Source organism: Filicampus tigris, chromosome 8 (genome assembly GCF_054856515.1).
Source record: "Filicampus tigris isolate MCC_2025a chromosome 8, RoL_Ftig_1.0, whole genome shotgun sequence".
Classification (NCBI taxonomy): Eukaryota; Metazoa; Chordata; class Actinopteri; order Syngnathiformes; family Syngnathidae; genus Filicampus; species Filicampus tigris.
In genome coordinates, this window is record NC_141224.1 from 18,709,054 (window position 1) to 18,721,566 (window position 12,513).

The 12,513-nt window shown below is 39.9% G+C and overlaps 2 protein-coding genes across 5 annotated transcripts in view; one reads left to right on the forward strand and one right to left on the reverse strand.

The window, feature by feature from the left end:
- On the forward strand, nt 1-3,799 carry LOC147143981 (transmembrane protein 42-like). Its single transcript, XM_086037588.1, has 3 exons — nt 1-255; nt 442-588; nt 1,464-3,799. Exons 1-3 carry the CDS (start codon nt 85-87, stop codon nt 1,602-1,604), a joined length of 459 nt encoding a protein of 152 aa, XP_085893714.1. The 5' UTR covers nt 1-84; the 3' UTR covers nt 1,605-3,799.
- zdhhc3a (zDHHC palmitoyltransferase 3a) overlaps nt 3,277-12,513 on the reverse strand; it is a 26,615-nt gene continuing 17,378 nt past the window's right edge. Inside the window, exons 7-8 of one of the 4 annotated variants that reach the window (XR_015087799.1) lie at nt 10,977-11,589; nt 5,322-5,461 (exon numbers count right to left, since the gene is read on the reverse strand). Coding sequence is in view for 2 of the 4 variants with exons in the window: in XM_086037585.1 (XP_085893711.1) it covers nt 5,255-5,461 (207 nt within the window). In the remaining 2 variants the exon portion in view is untranslated. Of the gene's footprint in view, nt 5,462-8,246; nt 11,590-12,513 lie in introns of those variants that run through there. The other 3 variants (XR_015087798.1, XM_086037585.1, XM_086037586.1) reach the window with 3 other exon arrangements.

Sequence of the window (12,513 nt, forward strand, 5' to 3'; positions counted from 1 at the left end):
GTTTCTACAAAGTTAGTTTTAACTTGACACCTTCTCTATCACTTAAATGAATCAAGGTAACTGTGCGTTCCACCTGCTTTAGGCATGATTTCGGGTTCTATTTACGCATTGTTGGCGGGTTGTTTGGGTGCTGCCGCATCTTTGTCGGCTAAGCTAACTCTGGGTGCAGACTACCTGAAGGAAATATGTGAGGCTGGACTGGGCAGCACTTCTGGAACGCAACACATTGAAGACGAAACTGCTGTCTGCCTCTGGGTAACTTTGATCACTTCCTTGAATGTGTCTTGTGCTGTTACGTCTTTGGGGAAACTGCACCCGCCGTCAGAATGACGAGACAGCAAAGGAAGGAAGCAAAACTGTCGTGGGCACCAAACGTTTGTAAATGCTTCCTTTCATTGTTGCCATGGCAACGTCAGATGTATCTAATAATCATGTTTCCAGCTGCACATCCCCCTGCGGCTGCTGTGTGTCGGCTTGATGTTCCTCAGCAATGCTGTCATGTGGACGTTCTTCTCCAAAGCTCTTCGCTACAGCTCTTCTTCAGCCAGGGCAACTGCCACCACCACAGCGGGCAACTTTATCTCGTCGGTAAGTCCCGCCAAAGTCAATTTAGGTACAAAAAATATTATTATTATGATTGTTGTTATTATTATTATTATTATTATTATTATTATTATTATTATTATTATTATTATTATTATTATTATTATTTTATCAGCAAGAGCAACGCCACTGAAAATCGCTTGGGGAAAAAAAGGGAAGAAAATTATGTTTGATTTTTTAAAGCGGTTTGGATGATGGATGGATGAATTAAGGAAGTTATGACATTTTGAAGAACTTGCACTCAAACCAGTATAATGTCCTGTGATCAGTTTTTATGAAGCTGAAACCTTGAGGCCTTACAGTTTTAAGTGTGGAGTGAATTATAAAGAAGATAGACACCACAAGAAAGTGTACGATATCACAAGATGAGTATTCGTAATTTTAACTAATGAATTAATTAGTAATTCAGAATAATCTGAATTGTTGGCGTACTATCATCCTCTTCGCCATCGTATGAATTGGATATAACTGTTTAATTAAATACGTCAAAATTAGATGAGTTAAGTCGATATAAAAAAAAGCAAGCTACCTTTCAACACTTTTTGGTTGGGTCAGATGAGGTACTGTGAGAAAGGTCAAAGTACTGCATGAAAATCATCAAATCGAAAATGAGGTGCTCGAGGGGATTCCACTCTACATCATATATAAAACTAGATACGGAAAATCGTTTTTAACCAGCCAGAGCGCTTTTTTTTTTTTTCGATGAGCTCAAACAGACCTGGCATGATGTGATCACACAAAAATGGGGTCACGAGTAATGGCGGAAATGGGTTCTCTGTCACATAACTACTCTATGGGTGCAAAACAGTCAGTGAATAACAATACATTCTCATTTACCTCTTATTTGTTTGTGCATTTAGGCCATACTTGGGAAGCTTATGTTTGGAGAGAGTCAATCAGTTCTGTATTGGGTGGGCATCTCTCTGACGCTGTGTGGGCTGCTGGTGCTTCATGGATCCACGCCTCAGGACCTTCGACAGGAAGACGCCAAAACGGAATAGTTGTATAATTTTATTGCTGTACATTATATTTTTATTGTCACTCATCATGTGTGGGTGCTACCAAAGATTAGAAGGTTATAAATCGTGTACCTCGGTCATTAATACTGCCTCAGGCTATTTAGAAAAATGAATATTTAAAGCAAACCATTTATGTCATATTTTATTGTAGGTATTTTGTTAATTAGACAAATCTGATTTAATTGCTGAATTGAATCAAAAATGACATCACAGCACACTTGGATAGCACCGAACAAAGCTAACTAATTATTTATTGCTAATTATTTGGGCAAAGTGAAGGTGGAAGGAGTTTTTAGGGCCACACTGGAAAGAAAACAACCGGCTTAGAGAATGAAGAAGTGAGCGAGCGAGAGAGAGTTAAATTTAAGTTTTAGTCCATACAAAATGTATTACTTATATTAAATATTTTGACGATGCTTGTGAAAAAAAAATAACTTTATACTTACCACATACGTAAATTAAAGGTTTTGTAATTTTGCCAACTTAATTTTGTTTTAAATACTATTTTTCCAGTTTAGAAGACCATGTAAAATGAAATGACTTGTGTATTTTTCTCTGACCAACCGGAACCTTGTGAAACTTTTGACAGACATGTATAATGACTCACTGCACCATTAACATTTTTTAAAATACTTTGAGAAACTGTTATAATATAAAGTCCAAAGTAACAGGTGCATTTAATAAATTAAAATGTTTTCAACCACCACTCAGTTGAACATAAACATAAATTGCTTCCTGAAAGCCATTACGGATTCAGATCACAAAGATCAACAATAGCAGCACTTAATAAATGGAAGGGATTACCAGCTCCATAGACAAAAAGGAATATGCAGTATAGATGTGTTTATTGATCTTAAAAAGGCATTTAATACAATAGATTATGATATATTAATCAAGAAACTGGAGCGTTATTCTATTAGGTGGTAGTTCTAAATTGGATGAAGAGCTACATGAATAATAGGCGATATTAAATGAAAATGGGTGACTTTCAGTCATGCTTGGCAGTGTTTGAATCGAAACTCTTCGTAATCATGCAGACTAACTTTCTAAATTACTACTACAAATTGTTTTGTTTGCTGATCGATGACACAAATAGTTTCTGTATAGGTGAGAATGTACAGCAGCTCGTGGGGGAAATCAACTTAGAATTGATTAAATTTAAAAACTGGTTTGATAAAACTATCATTAAATGTATGTACAGTTTATACTGTTTGGAAGTCTTAAGGGGAACGACGATTTAAAACTTTTGATAGAGGGTCTTAATGTGGAGAGAGTTGAAGACGAGTTTTTGGGTGTGATTATCGAACTCGAGCTGCTGCAGCTCACAAAAAAATCTTATTCAAACCAAAATAGCCAGAATTTCAGTCCTTGGCAAAGCAAAGTATTCCTTGAATTACAAATCTCTACACATTTTATATTGCTCACTTATTTTGCCATATTTGACTTACTGTGGGCTTGGGGCAACACCTACAAATCAAGCCAAACCAAGCATTACGCACACTCTAAAAATGAGCTACCAGAATACTTCATAAAGCAGGTGTACCAATATTTTGTTTATGTGGTTCTGGACATATCTGATATGAGTTATTGACAGAAAAAACAGTCCCAAGAATTTTTCAATTGAAACATGAAGCCCACAACAATCACATCAAACTCATTTTTAGCACCCGTTTAATGAGTTAAAAGCCCTCATGCTGCCACCTCAAAACACAACATGAAACATGATAATTATGGTAGGACAAAACATTTCACACAAGTCAGGAAAGGTAAGGCACAGTGGTAACGACAGAAGTGGATACAATGTGCTTCAGTTTAGAGTATTAGTGCTACTGTTGGTTGTCGGATGTCACTTGGGTAAGCCAACTGGTAGTAGTAGACCGAAAGCACAATAACTCCCTTCAGTTCTATTCACAACATTCTTGAAAGTAACATTTTCTTTGGAATAGGCAGTACAGAAGTCTCTCATTTACAAAGAATATACTTTAAAAGTCTCCACAGTGGCAGACAAACTTTTACATATTTGCAGTGACTTGATGTTCGTGTTATACTAACTTTGCTGCCGCAACGCTTTTTTGAAAGAATAATTTGTTTCCATTATGAAATTGAAAAAAACTGTTTTCGTCCCTCATTTATGCGACATTTTCATGAAACATGCAAACATAAAATTCAAGAACTGGTGATGGCATTATCTTCCCGTGTAAACACTGAAAAATGAGTCTTCTAAAACAGAAAACTTGGAAGGTCCCATTCATTCATAAATGGCAAAAAAACAAGGCTGCCACTCGACAATGAGCTTGATACGACTTTTCCAGTGACTTGTACATTGAATGACATTATCTTTGGTGTTTTGGCAGCTCCGTCCGCGTAAAGGAGAATCATTTTAATATCATTTTTTGCCTGTGCAAAAATGCAAAGAAACAAAAACTATAGTTTTTATGTCAATGTGACCATACTTTCTTATTACAACAATATAATAGACTCTGTGTAATTAACAAACATGAAAAGAGGCAGCAAGTTAGTATAAAACATTTGAGTTGAAAGTTAATCACCACATTTTGGGGGAAATTATCTTCCGTTAATTGCAACACAACAAAAGTATTGCTGTGCCAAGGAACTATGCTGAAATGCTTTGCACTTCATTTAGGCAAAAGTAGTGCTTTGCCCGCCTCTTGTGGCACATACCGGCAAATATGAACCTCTTTAAGGGGTCATCAACTTCGCACAGTCAGATTTTCACGATTCGCAGCAGGTGTCGGAGCCTATTACCCGGTGTGCTGCCAAAACCTTTGGTCACGACGGTACAAGTACTGCATCATACCGTAGACTAAACGAAACAAAACTGAACGTCGTAGCATCAAAGCTGGTCCTAACAACACGATGTACCCTAGAAAACAATCTTTAAAGCGGAAGTCAACCCAAACATATTTTTTCAAGAATATGCTCCCAGCAGTTGAAACACGGCATTCTGATTAATATTGCGTTTGTGGAATATGAGTTGAGCAGCAAAATCCACCCGTTTTTAGCCATCTCTGGGGACGGCCATTTTGTCACTTCTGTCGACTGAAAACGACATCACACACCCTCTGGGCACATATTCTTGAAAAAAAATATGTTTGGGTTGACTTCCCTTTAACTCATTCATTGCCATTGACGAATTTGTCTTTTCACTGTCCAGCCATTCAATCCTAGGAACTTTTCTATATTTTTCTTTTTTTTTTTTTTTCAAACTTTAGGGTAAAAGAGGGTTTGAAAATGTCTGGCAGTGAATGAGTTAAGTGGTGGTGCCCCTGAAGACAGATACTCAAGGAGAAGCATTTTATCATGTGCAAACCAAAGAAGTACTTCCCTCCTTTTCTGGTTTCAGCTCATCAAACCAATTTTAATACATCAAACCAATTTTAATATCTCACAAAGACAACCCAAATAAACATGAAATGTATTTTTTATTTCTATGTTTGTATGAACTTATTTTGTCTTGGCGAGATTACATCTGAAAACAGGAAGGGGGCAAATACTTTTTCATGGTACTGTACATATTAAAGATTAAAATACAAGCATACAGTATTTAATATGATTTTCAGTATTGTATTGAAATAAAAAGTAGCCCAGCATATGGCTGTCTGCAGACAGTCCTAGTTGAGTGGGATCTCAATGACATCCTCCTCGATGATGTCCCCCTGCGGAAGGCTGGCAAGCTCTGCGGGGTTCCCCTTACAGCTCAGCCCAGAGAAGGGACTGCACCAGGTCAGGGAGAACGGCCCACCAAACGCCATCTTCATGGCCTCCCAGCATGGCACCTTCTCCCACTTCCCCGTCTCCCCCTTCAAGCGTTCGATTCCCTGCAGAAGACAGAGTGAAGGTTTGAGCTCACGTTTGGTATCTACTGTACATGCAGGTTTGCTATTTTTTCTTCTACGAATGGGACTCGATATGTGAGACAGTGATTTGCTCTTTGGGGTTATGGAGAAATAAAAACATATTTACAGAATGATTACTTCTCAATACAATACTCATTTCAGGTTATTTGTACTCATTCAATTACTGAAGCTTAACACATTACGAAAGTGAATGACATGACTAACTTCAGGTTTGAGGTTCAAAACTCGGTGACGGCCATCCCGAGTGGCGTTTGCGTGTTCTCCCTGTGCCTGTGTGTTTAGAAACTCTGGCTTTGACCCACATTCCAAAAACATGCGCGTTTAATTGAACACTCCCAACTGTTCTTAAGTGTGAATGATTTGTCTACGTGTGGCCTTCCGATTGGCTGACGACCTGTTTGGTGTGCCCCGAGTCAGCTGGGATCGGCTCCGCGGACCTAATGAAGTGATATTGAAATTGGATGGGTAGCTGTTGACTGTTGTGACTTGAATCATTGTCTGAACAGGCCTGTGCGTTTCTGAGCATCATGGTGGTGCTCAAGAAAAAGTTAAGAGGATGAAGGCTCACCCTTAGAGCACGAGGAGGTTACAGACTGAATTTAAACCGAATTTTCTTAAGTAGTCTTGAGAGAAAAAACTAAACCGCATCAGGCAGATGAGTATTGTATTAAGAATTGATGAACGGAATCGGTACAGTGGCCTGCGAAAGTATTCGGCCCCACTTGATCTTTTTGCCACATTTCAGGCTTCAAACATCACACAATTTGATTTTTTTTTAATTTTAGCGAAGAATCAAGAGAAAGTGGGCCACAACGTGAAGTTGTACGAAATTTATACAATATTTAATTTTTTAAAATGTTTTATTCTTTAAATGGAACAAACTAAAAGTAGGGCATGCAAAATTGTTAGACCCCTTTATTGTAAGTGCAGACAACTCTTCTCTGATGATATCCGAACGATCCAATATTGACCTAAATGTCTGATGATTATAAATGTCAATCTCAGTACAAATGCACTTGCTCTGTGATAGCCTCAGAGGTCTGTTAAAAGCACAAATAGCATTAGGAAGACCATGGAAGACACCAGGCAGGTCTGAGATACCGTTGTGAAAAAGTTTAGGGCAGGGTTAGGATCTAAAAAGATTTTACAAGCTTTAAGTATCTCACAGGACACTTTTCCGAGCAATCATATTGAAATGGAGAGAGTATCAGGCCACTGCAAACCTGCCAAGACATGTCCCTCTAAACTTTCAGCCGAAACAAAGAGAGCACTGATCAAAGATGCAGCCAATAGGCCCATGATCACTCTGGATCAACTGCAGGGGGGGGGGGGGGGATCTGTCCGTAGGACAACTATTAGTCCCACACTGCACTAATCTGGCCTTTATGGAAAGAGTGGCAAAAGGAAACCAAGTTCTCATAGACAAGCATAAAAAGTCTCATTTGGAGTTTGCCAAACCACCTGAGAGACACACCAAACATATGGAAAAAGGTGCTTTGGTCAGATGAGACAAAAATGTAACTTTTTGGGCTAAATGTACAACGTTATGGTTGGCGTAAAAGCAACACTGCGTAGCAATCTGAAAACACCACCCACACTGTCAAACGTGGTGGTGGCAGCATCATGGTCTGGGGCTGCTTTTATTCAGAAGAGACAGGGAAGATCAAGTTGTGGGAAGATGGACGGAGCCAAATCTAGGGCCATTTAGGAAGAAAACCTGTTGGAGTTTGCAAAAGACCCGAGACTGGGACAGAGGTTTACCTTCCATCAAGACAATCATCCTAAACATTAAGAAAAATCTACGATGGAATGGTTCAAAACCAAGCATATCCAGGTTAGAAGTGCCAAATCAAAGTCCAGACCTGAATCCAATTGAGAATCTGTGGGAAGAATTTGAAAACTGCTGTTCACAAATGCTCTCCATCTAACCTTACTGAATTCGAGCTGTTTTGCAAGGAAGAATGGACAACAATTTCAGTCTCTAGATGTGCAAAACCTAAGGCCTCTACACACCAACCCGACATCGACCTTGGGAAAGTCGGTGAAAGCCGTCTGTTTGGTATGTCCCCGACACCCCCCCCCCTTACAAAAAAAAGGTTAAAATATTGTCGGAATTTCATTCCACTTCATGATTGTGTCCCACTTGATGTTGATTCTTCACTAAAAAATACAAAAATAAATCAAATTTGAGATCTTTTTGTTTGAAGCCTGAAATGTGGCAAACGGTTAAAGGCGGCAGGATACCTTCGCAAGCCACTGTATGCCTTTACTTTCTTGGAAACATGCCCAAGATTGACTGAAATTTATCATGCATACAGTAGAGTAAATGAAAAAAAAGCCAAACAATAATGCCAGAAGCAAAGTCATCTGTGACAAGTGTAGTTGGACTGTACATTCCAATTTCACAAGGAGCACATTCTTTCAATCTTGAAGTGCAACGTGCATGCTTCGGATGTACTGCACGCATGGTGAGACAGCGACAGTGCACTTTTGTCGCAGCTTACCTCTGTCACCATAAAGAGATGTCTGCTTCAGAGAGCTTCAGTTATTAATCAAAGTAAATGCATGAGAGAACATTGGAGGGAGGTAAGGCGGTGCACATACTGGAACACACAATCGTGGGAACAGAATGGAAGACGGGGACATATTCATAAACCCAAGTGACGGAAACAAACTGTTTGGAACGTCAAAAATAAATGGTAGCCACACAGAAACAAGTACTGTATGTTCAAAGAAAGTCTGGAAATTTTGCATTGCAACCAAGTAGTTTATTCCCTGCACGTGCTGAAATTACTTCAGGATATTTAACAATTAAACGGCCCTAAAACAATATTGAGACTCAACATTTTCAGCAAGAATTCAACATCATACCGGCTGTGTTTCACAATCTGTACTATTGTAGCCTTCATCAATACCATGCCTTCACTCGCTATCACATATCGTACATATGATTGAGTAAACAGAACAAAGGCATAAAGTACACTTTGCAGTTGAGTTTGGCAGATCCAAAAGATAACAATTACAGACCCCCGGAAATTACAGAGAAACGGAATGTTTATGTGTGTTACCCAAGTCATGCATTAAGGGGCATATTCTCCCGGTGGCGCTTAAATCCATTTCTTTACACGCCTTTCTTACGCACTTCCAAGACGCGGCGATTCTTTTATCTAGAATTCTGACACACCCACCCAACGTCAAATATGTGCGTAACCACAAAAGAGGCGTAATTCAGTCAAGTCTGAGGGTCCCCCCCAATTTGTGGATCGTGGAGTTTTGAGAATTCAGAGATCCATTTTTGGCACACTTTGTGAAATGAACTTGCTTACCCGTGGACCCGCAAGTTATCAGCAGTGACGTGTGTGTGTGGCGCTTTGTAATCAATACAATACAAGCAATTGAATCAGAATGCCGTGCTCATAACGGAATGCCTCGGACACGGTGCAAATTGAGAGTTCACCAGGTTGCCAAGCAACGCACTGCGCGCGGCACATCAAACACCGCCCAAAAAAAATCGAGAACTTAAGGCCCATTATTACTTTGACCACATTGTTTGTAATCGGCGCTTCAACGGCAAGTCCCATCAACATGTGGAAATACTCCACACTGGTGAAGAAAAAAGTCCCCTAGCGCTGGTCCTTTTTTTTTTTTTTTTTTTTTCTTTCCCCCACCATTTAATATGATGTAATGTCAATGTTCGGTTGTCAGTGTATTGTAGTAGGGACGGGACACATAATACACCCCTTGGGCAGTCAGCGAGTCTATACGGGGCAAATTTGCCCCACACACACACCACCTCATCCGCCGCAGCCGAGTCAGCTGGTGACAGTCATCACTAGATGTCAGCGGCTGTGGTGAAATGACTCAAAAGGTGCATTATGATGTTTTGCCTTAAAAGGCACTAGGCCTTAATACAAGCCAAAAGATATAGTACTTAAGTTTACAGGACTATGCTCCCACTGACTAAATTTTTCAGTGCCATGCCCTGATGTCAAGTTCACTCCAACCAGAGTGCGTACGTTTCAGGAAGGTGTCAAAGTGACACATGTAAGTGTCGATGGGAGAATTTGCACAGGAGCGCACTTTTTTCTGACTGAAGCATACGGGAGAATATGCCCCTAAGTGTGCAACGGCAGTTACGCCTTTGCCTGCGTTTATTTCTGTGCATATTTGTAACATGCATAACGAACAAAAAGTACTCAAATTATTTCCACAAATCTTTTTTGGAGGGGGGAGTATGGGGCAAGGACCTAACCATGAGCCATGATCTCCGTCAAGGCATCCGAATTTGGACAAGCTGATGAAACTGGACCTAGATTATGAATATATTCAATTCATGTTGTGACCAAATACTGTTATCTACACAACAAAATTCCTGGAAAGCCGTCAGTCAGGTTTTTCCCATGTTGAAATGAATGAATGATGCGGATCAACATAATTATCCATTGTTAATCAATTCGTCCTTTGGTCATTCTCAAAATTGAATCGTGTCCGTTTACAACATGATTGAGTAAAACTGGACACAGACAAACGCAGGCAAAACCGTAACCGCCTCTGCTCGTGGAGGTAAAAAAATCACAAACATTTTCGAGCTCTTCCTGACATATCAGCTGGTATTAATACCGCACTAGGAGAATGTTACATGGTAGACTTCGGTGAAGTTTGACTTCTACAACAAAAGCTGTCCAATCAGGTTGTTCCATGACACATGATTTTCCTAGGCAGCCTTTGGCCTGATGAGTGTGAATGATAAAAATGAACCAAATAATTATAACGTCATTCAAAGGACCCCGAGAGCTTTGATCCAGACAGTCTTGATCCAGACCCCAACTACAAGTGTGAAACCAGTCAAAGTGTGTATGCATGGTTGCGGTGTTGAAGGCATTGCGATGTCAGAGAAAGCACAGAAATAAAGTCCACTTAACAGTTTGCAATGTGAATTCAACATCAAGTCCTCTCACAATAAGAAAAACGCCATACAGTGGAAAACAGAGGGTCTATAACAAGCATGCACATACGGTACATGGGTGCGGTGGGGAACTTGAGCCCGACTTTACAAGTGCATGTATTCTTTTAGAGGTAAGCCTATATCTTCAAAATCCTGCCCCTGGAAGCTATCACACTTCCCCCCTGAGCACAGCGGCGCAAATTAGAATAGTCACAGCTAAACACGCTAGCAAATTCTGTTCCGGTAATGCCCTTAATAAATAGAATCCTTCTGTAGGCTGCCAATGGCAGCTTTGTTGAGTAAATGCCACACAATAATCGGAATATTTCACGCTTCATACAACTGCACACATGACAAAAATGCCTCTTTTCTACTGATTTCAGTTTTGTTTTTTAAACAAACAGCTTAAGTGCGAGATATCATTACCTTGAAATATTTGTACTCAATCAAATCATAAATGTCCACTAACTGAATTTATTTAGTTGAAGCTGCACTTTCGGAAATAGAATACCAATGACTCAGTGCGCACACCTGTTGCTGCAAGCGGCTGTGCCTCCTCCTCAAGCTGGGCAAAAAGCACAATTAGTGACTTGTCGATGTCAATCTCTAAACGTCATTGGAGAGTGGACTTGTCTACTGGTCTGTCCGACCCCCGGGTACGGTGGTCCTTGGTTTAACATGGTCCCGACATATGAGTTTTCGAGTTAACGGGGCGGGGGCGGGGCTGGGGGCAGGTAACAATCCTTACGTTTTATAATCAAGATGACCTTTTAAGAAAAGCACCTCATAGAAAATATAAGTCATCACAGTGGATGCAAATAAGATTCACGAATGGACAGTGTTCAAAGGTAACACGTGAACAAGTATTAAGCATGAAGCAAGCACACAGAGCAGATGCGAAGGTGTCCGCAGTCTCTACCGTCCGTCAGAGCCGCTTAAGTAGGGCCCAGATCGGCCCAATCAGATGAAGACGCATTCTTTCCTTTCAAACCACATATTGGTATGTCTCAGCTTTCCCATGGTCAGGGGTGGAGAACGGGCTAAACCAGAGTAAGGAGAAAGGGTGTCCAAACACCGCCCTCAAGTTCATCCACTTAGTTTTTTTAGCCCATCTTCTCTCTTCCTTTTTCAACTGCTCTATGCCCTAAAAACAAAAGATAACCAAACTTCAGTAGGTGTGCTCTGTGGCCCAGTCAGCAATCACAACGTGTAATTCATTTGAAATTGTGATAGCTTTCTTTACAATTGTAGAGAATGACCAAGTGGTTTGCCACAGTAAAACCTTGAAAATGGACAGACCAATGCCTGATTTGGAGAGATATGTCAAAAATTAATTGAGTGTGGATGAAAAGCATTGCAGCAATATGGTGACATGATTATTAGGAATGCTCTTGCTATAAAACAAACAGAAATTATACCTGAACTATTGGAAAGTGATGTCTGGAAAAAAGCTGACAACAACATGGAACACATTACTAGTGAGCTCACACATTTTTTTTTGCTAGTCAATGACTAGTCAAGACTTCATTTGAGGAGAAATTTTGTAATTCTGAAGAGAAATTTTTGCAGAAGGGATTTATTAAATTGATTAAATTTACTTGTCTTTCCTCATAGTCCAGCCATTCAATCCCAGGAATTTATTCATATTTTTTTTCAAATTCTTTCTTTGAAACGTTAGTGTATAAGAGGGTCTGAAAATGTCAACGATTGGCTTCCTTTTTTTTTTTTTTTTTTAGCCCATGAACAGTTTGTATTTTTTAAATTCACATTGCAAACTGAATTTTCCTGTCATGTTCCTTTCAATAACAAATTTCACTTTAAAATTTGTATATCTGAATGGGTTACAGCAGGGGGGCTGTTTTCCATCTCTCACTACCTGAACACACTTGTTACAAATAATCACAATCGTTATCAGGCTTGTGCTTGGTGATGAGCGGATCATTTAAATCAGGTGTGTTGCAGGCAGGGAGAGATGGAAAACAGGCTGGAAAAGGGCTCTTGAGGACCCCATAAGGATCTGAAAGTTGCTTTCAATCTGAAAGTGGTCTATATCGCCACTTGAACACGG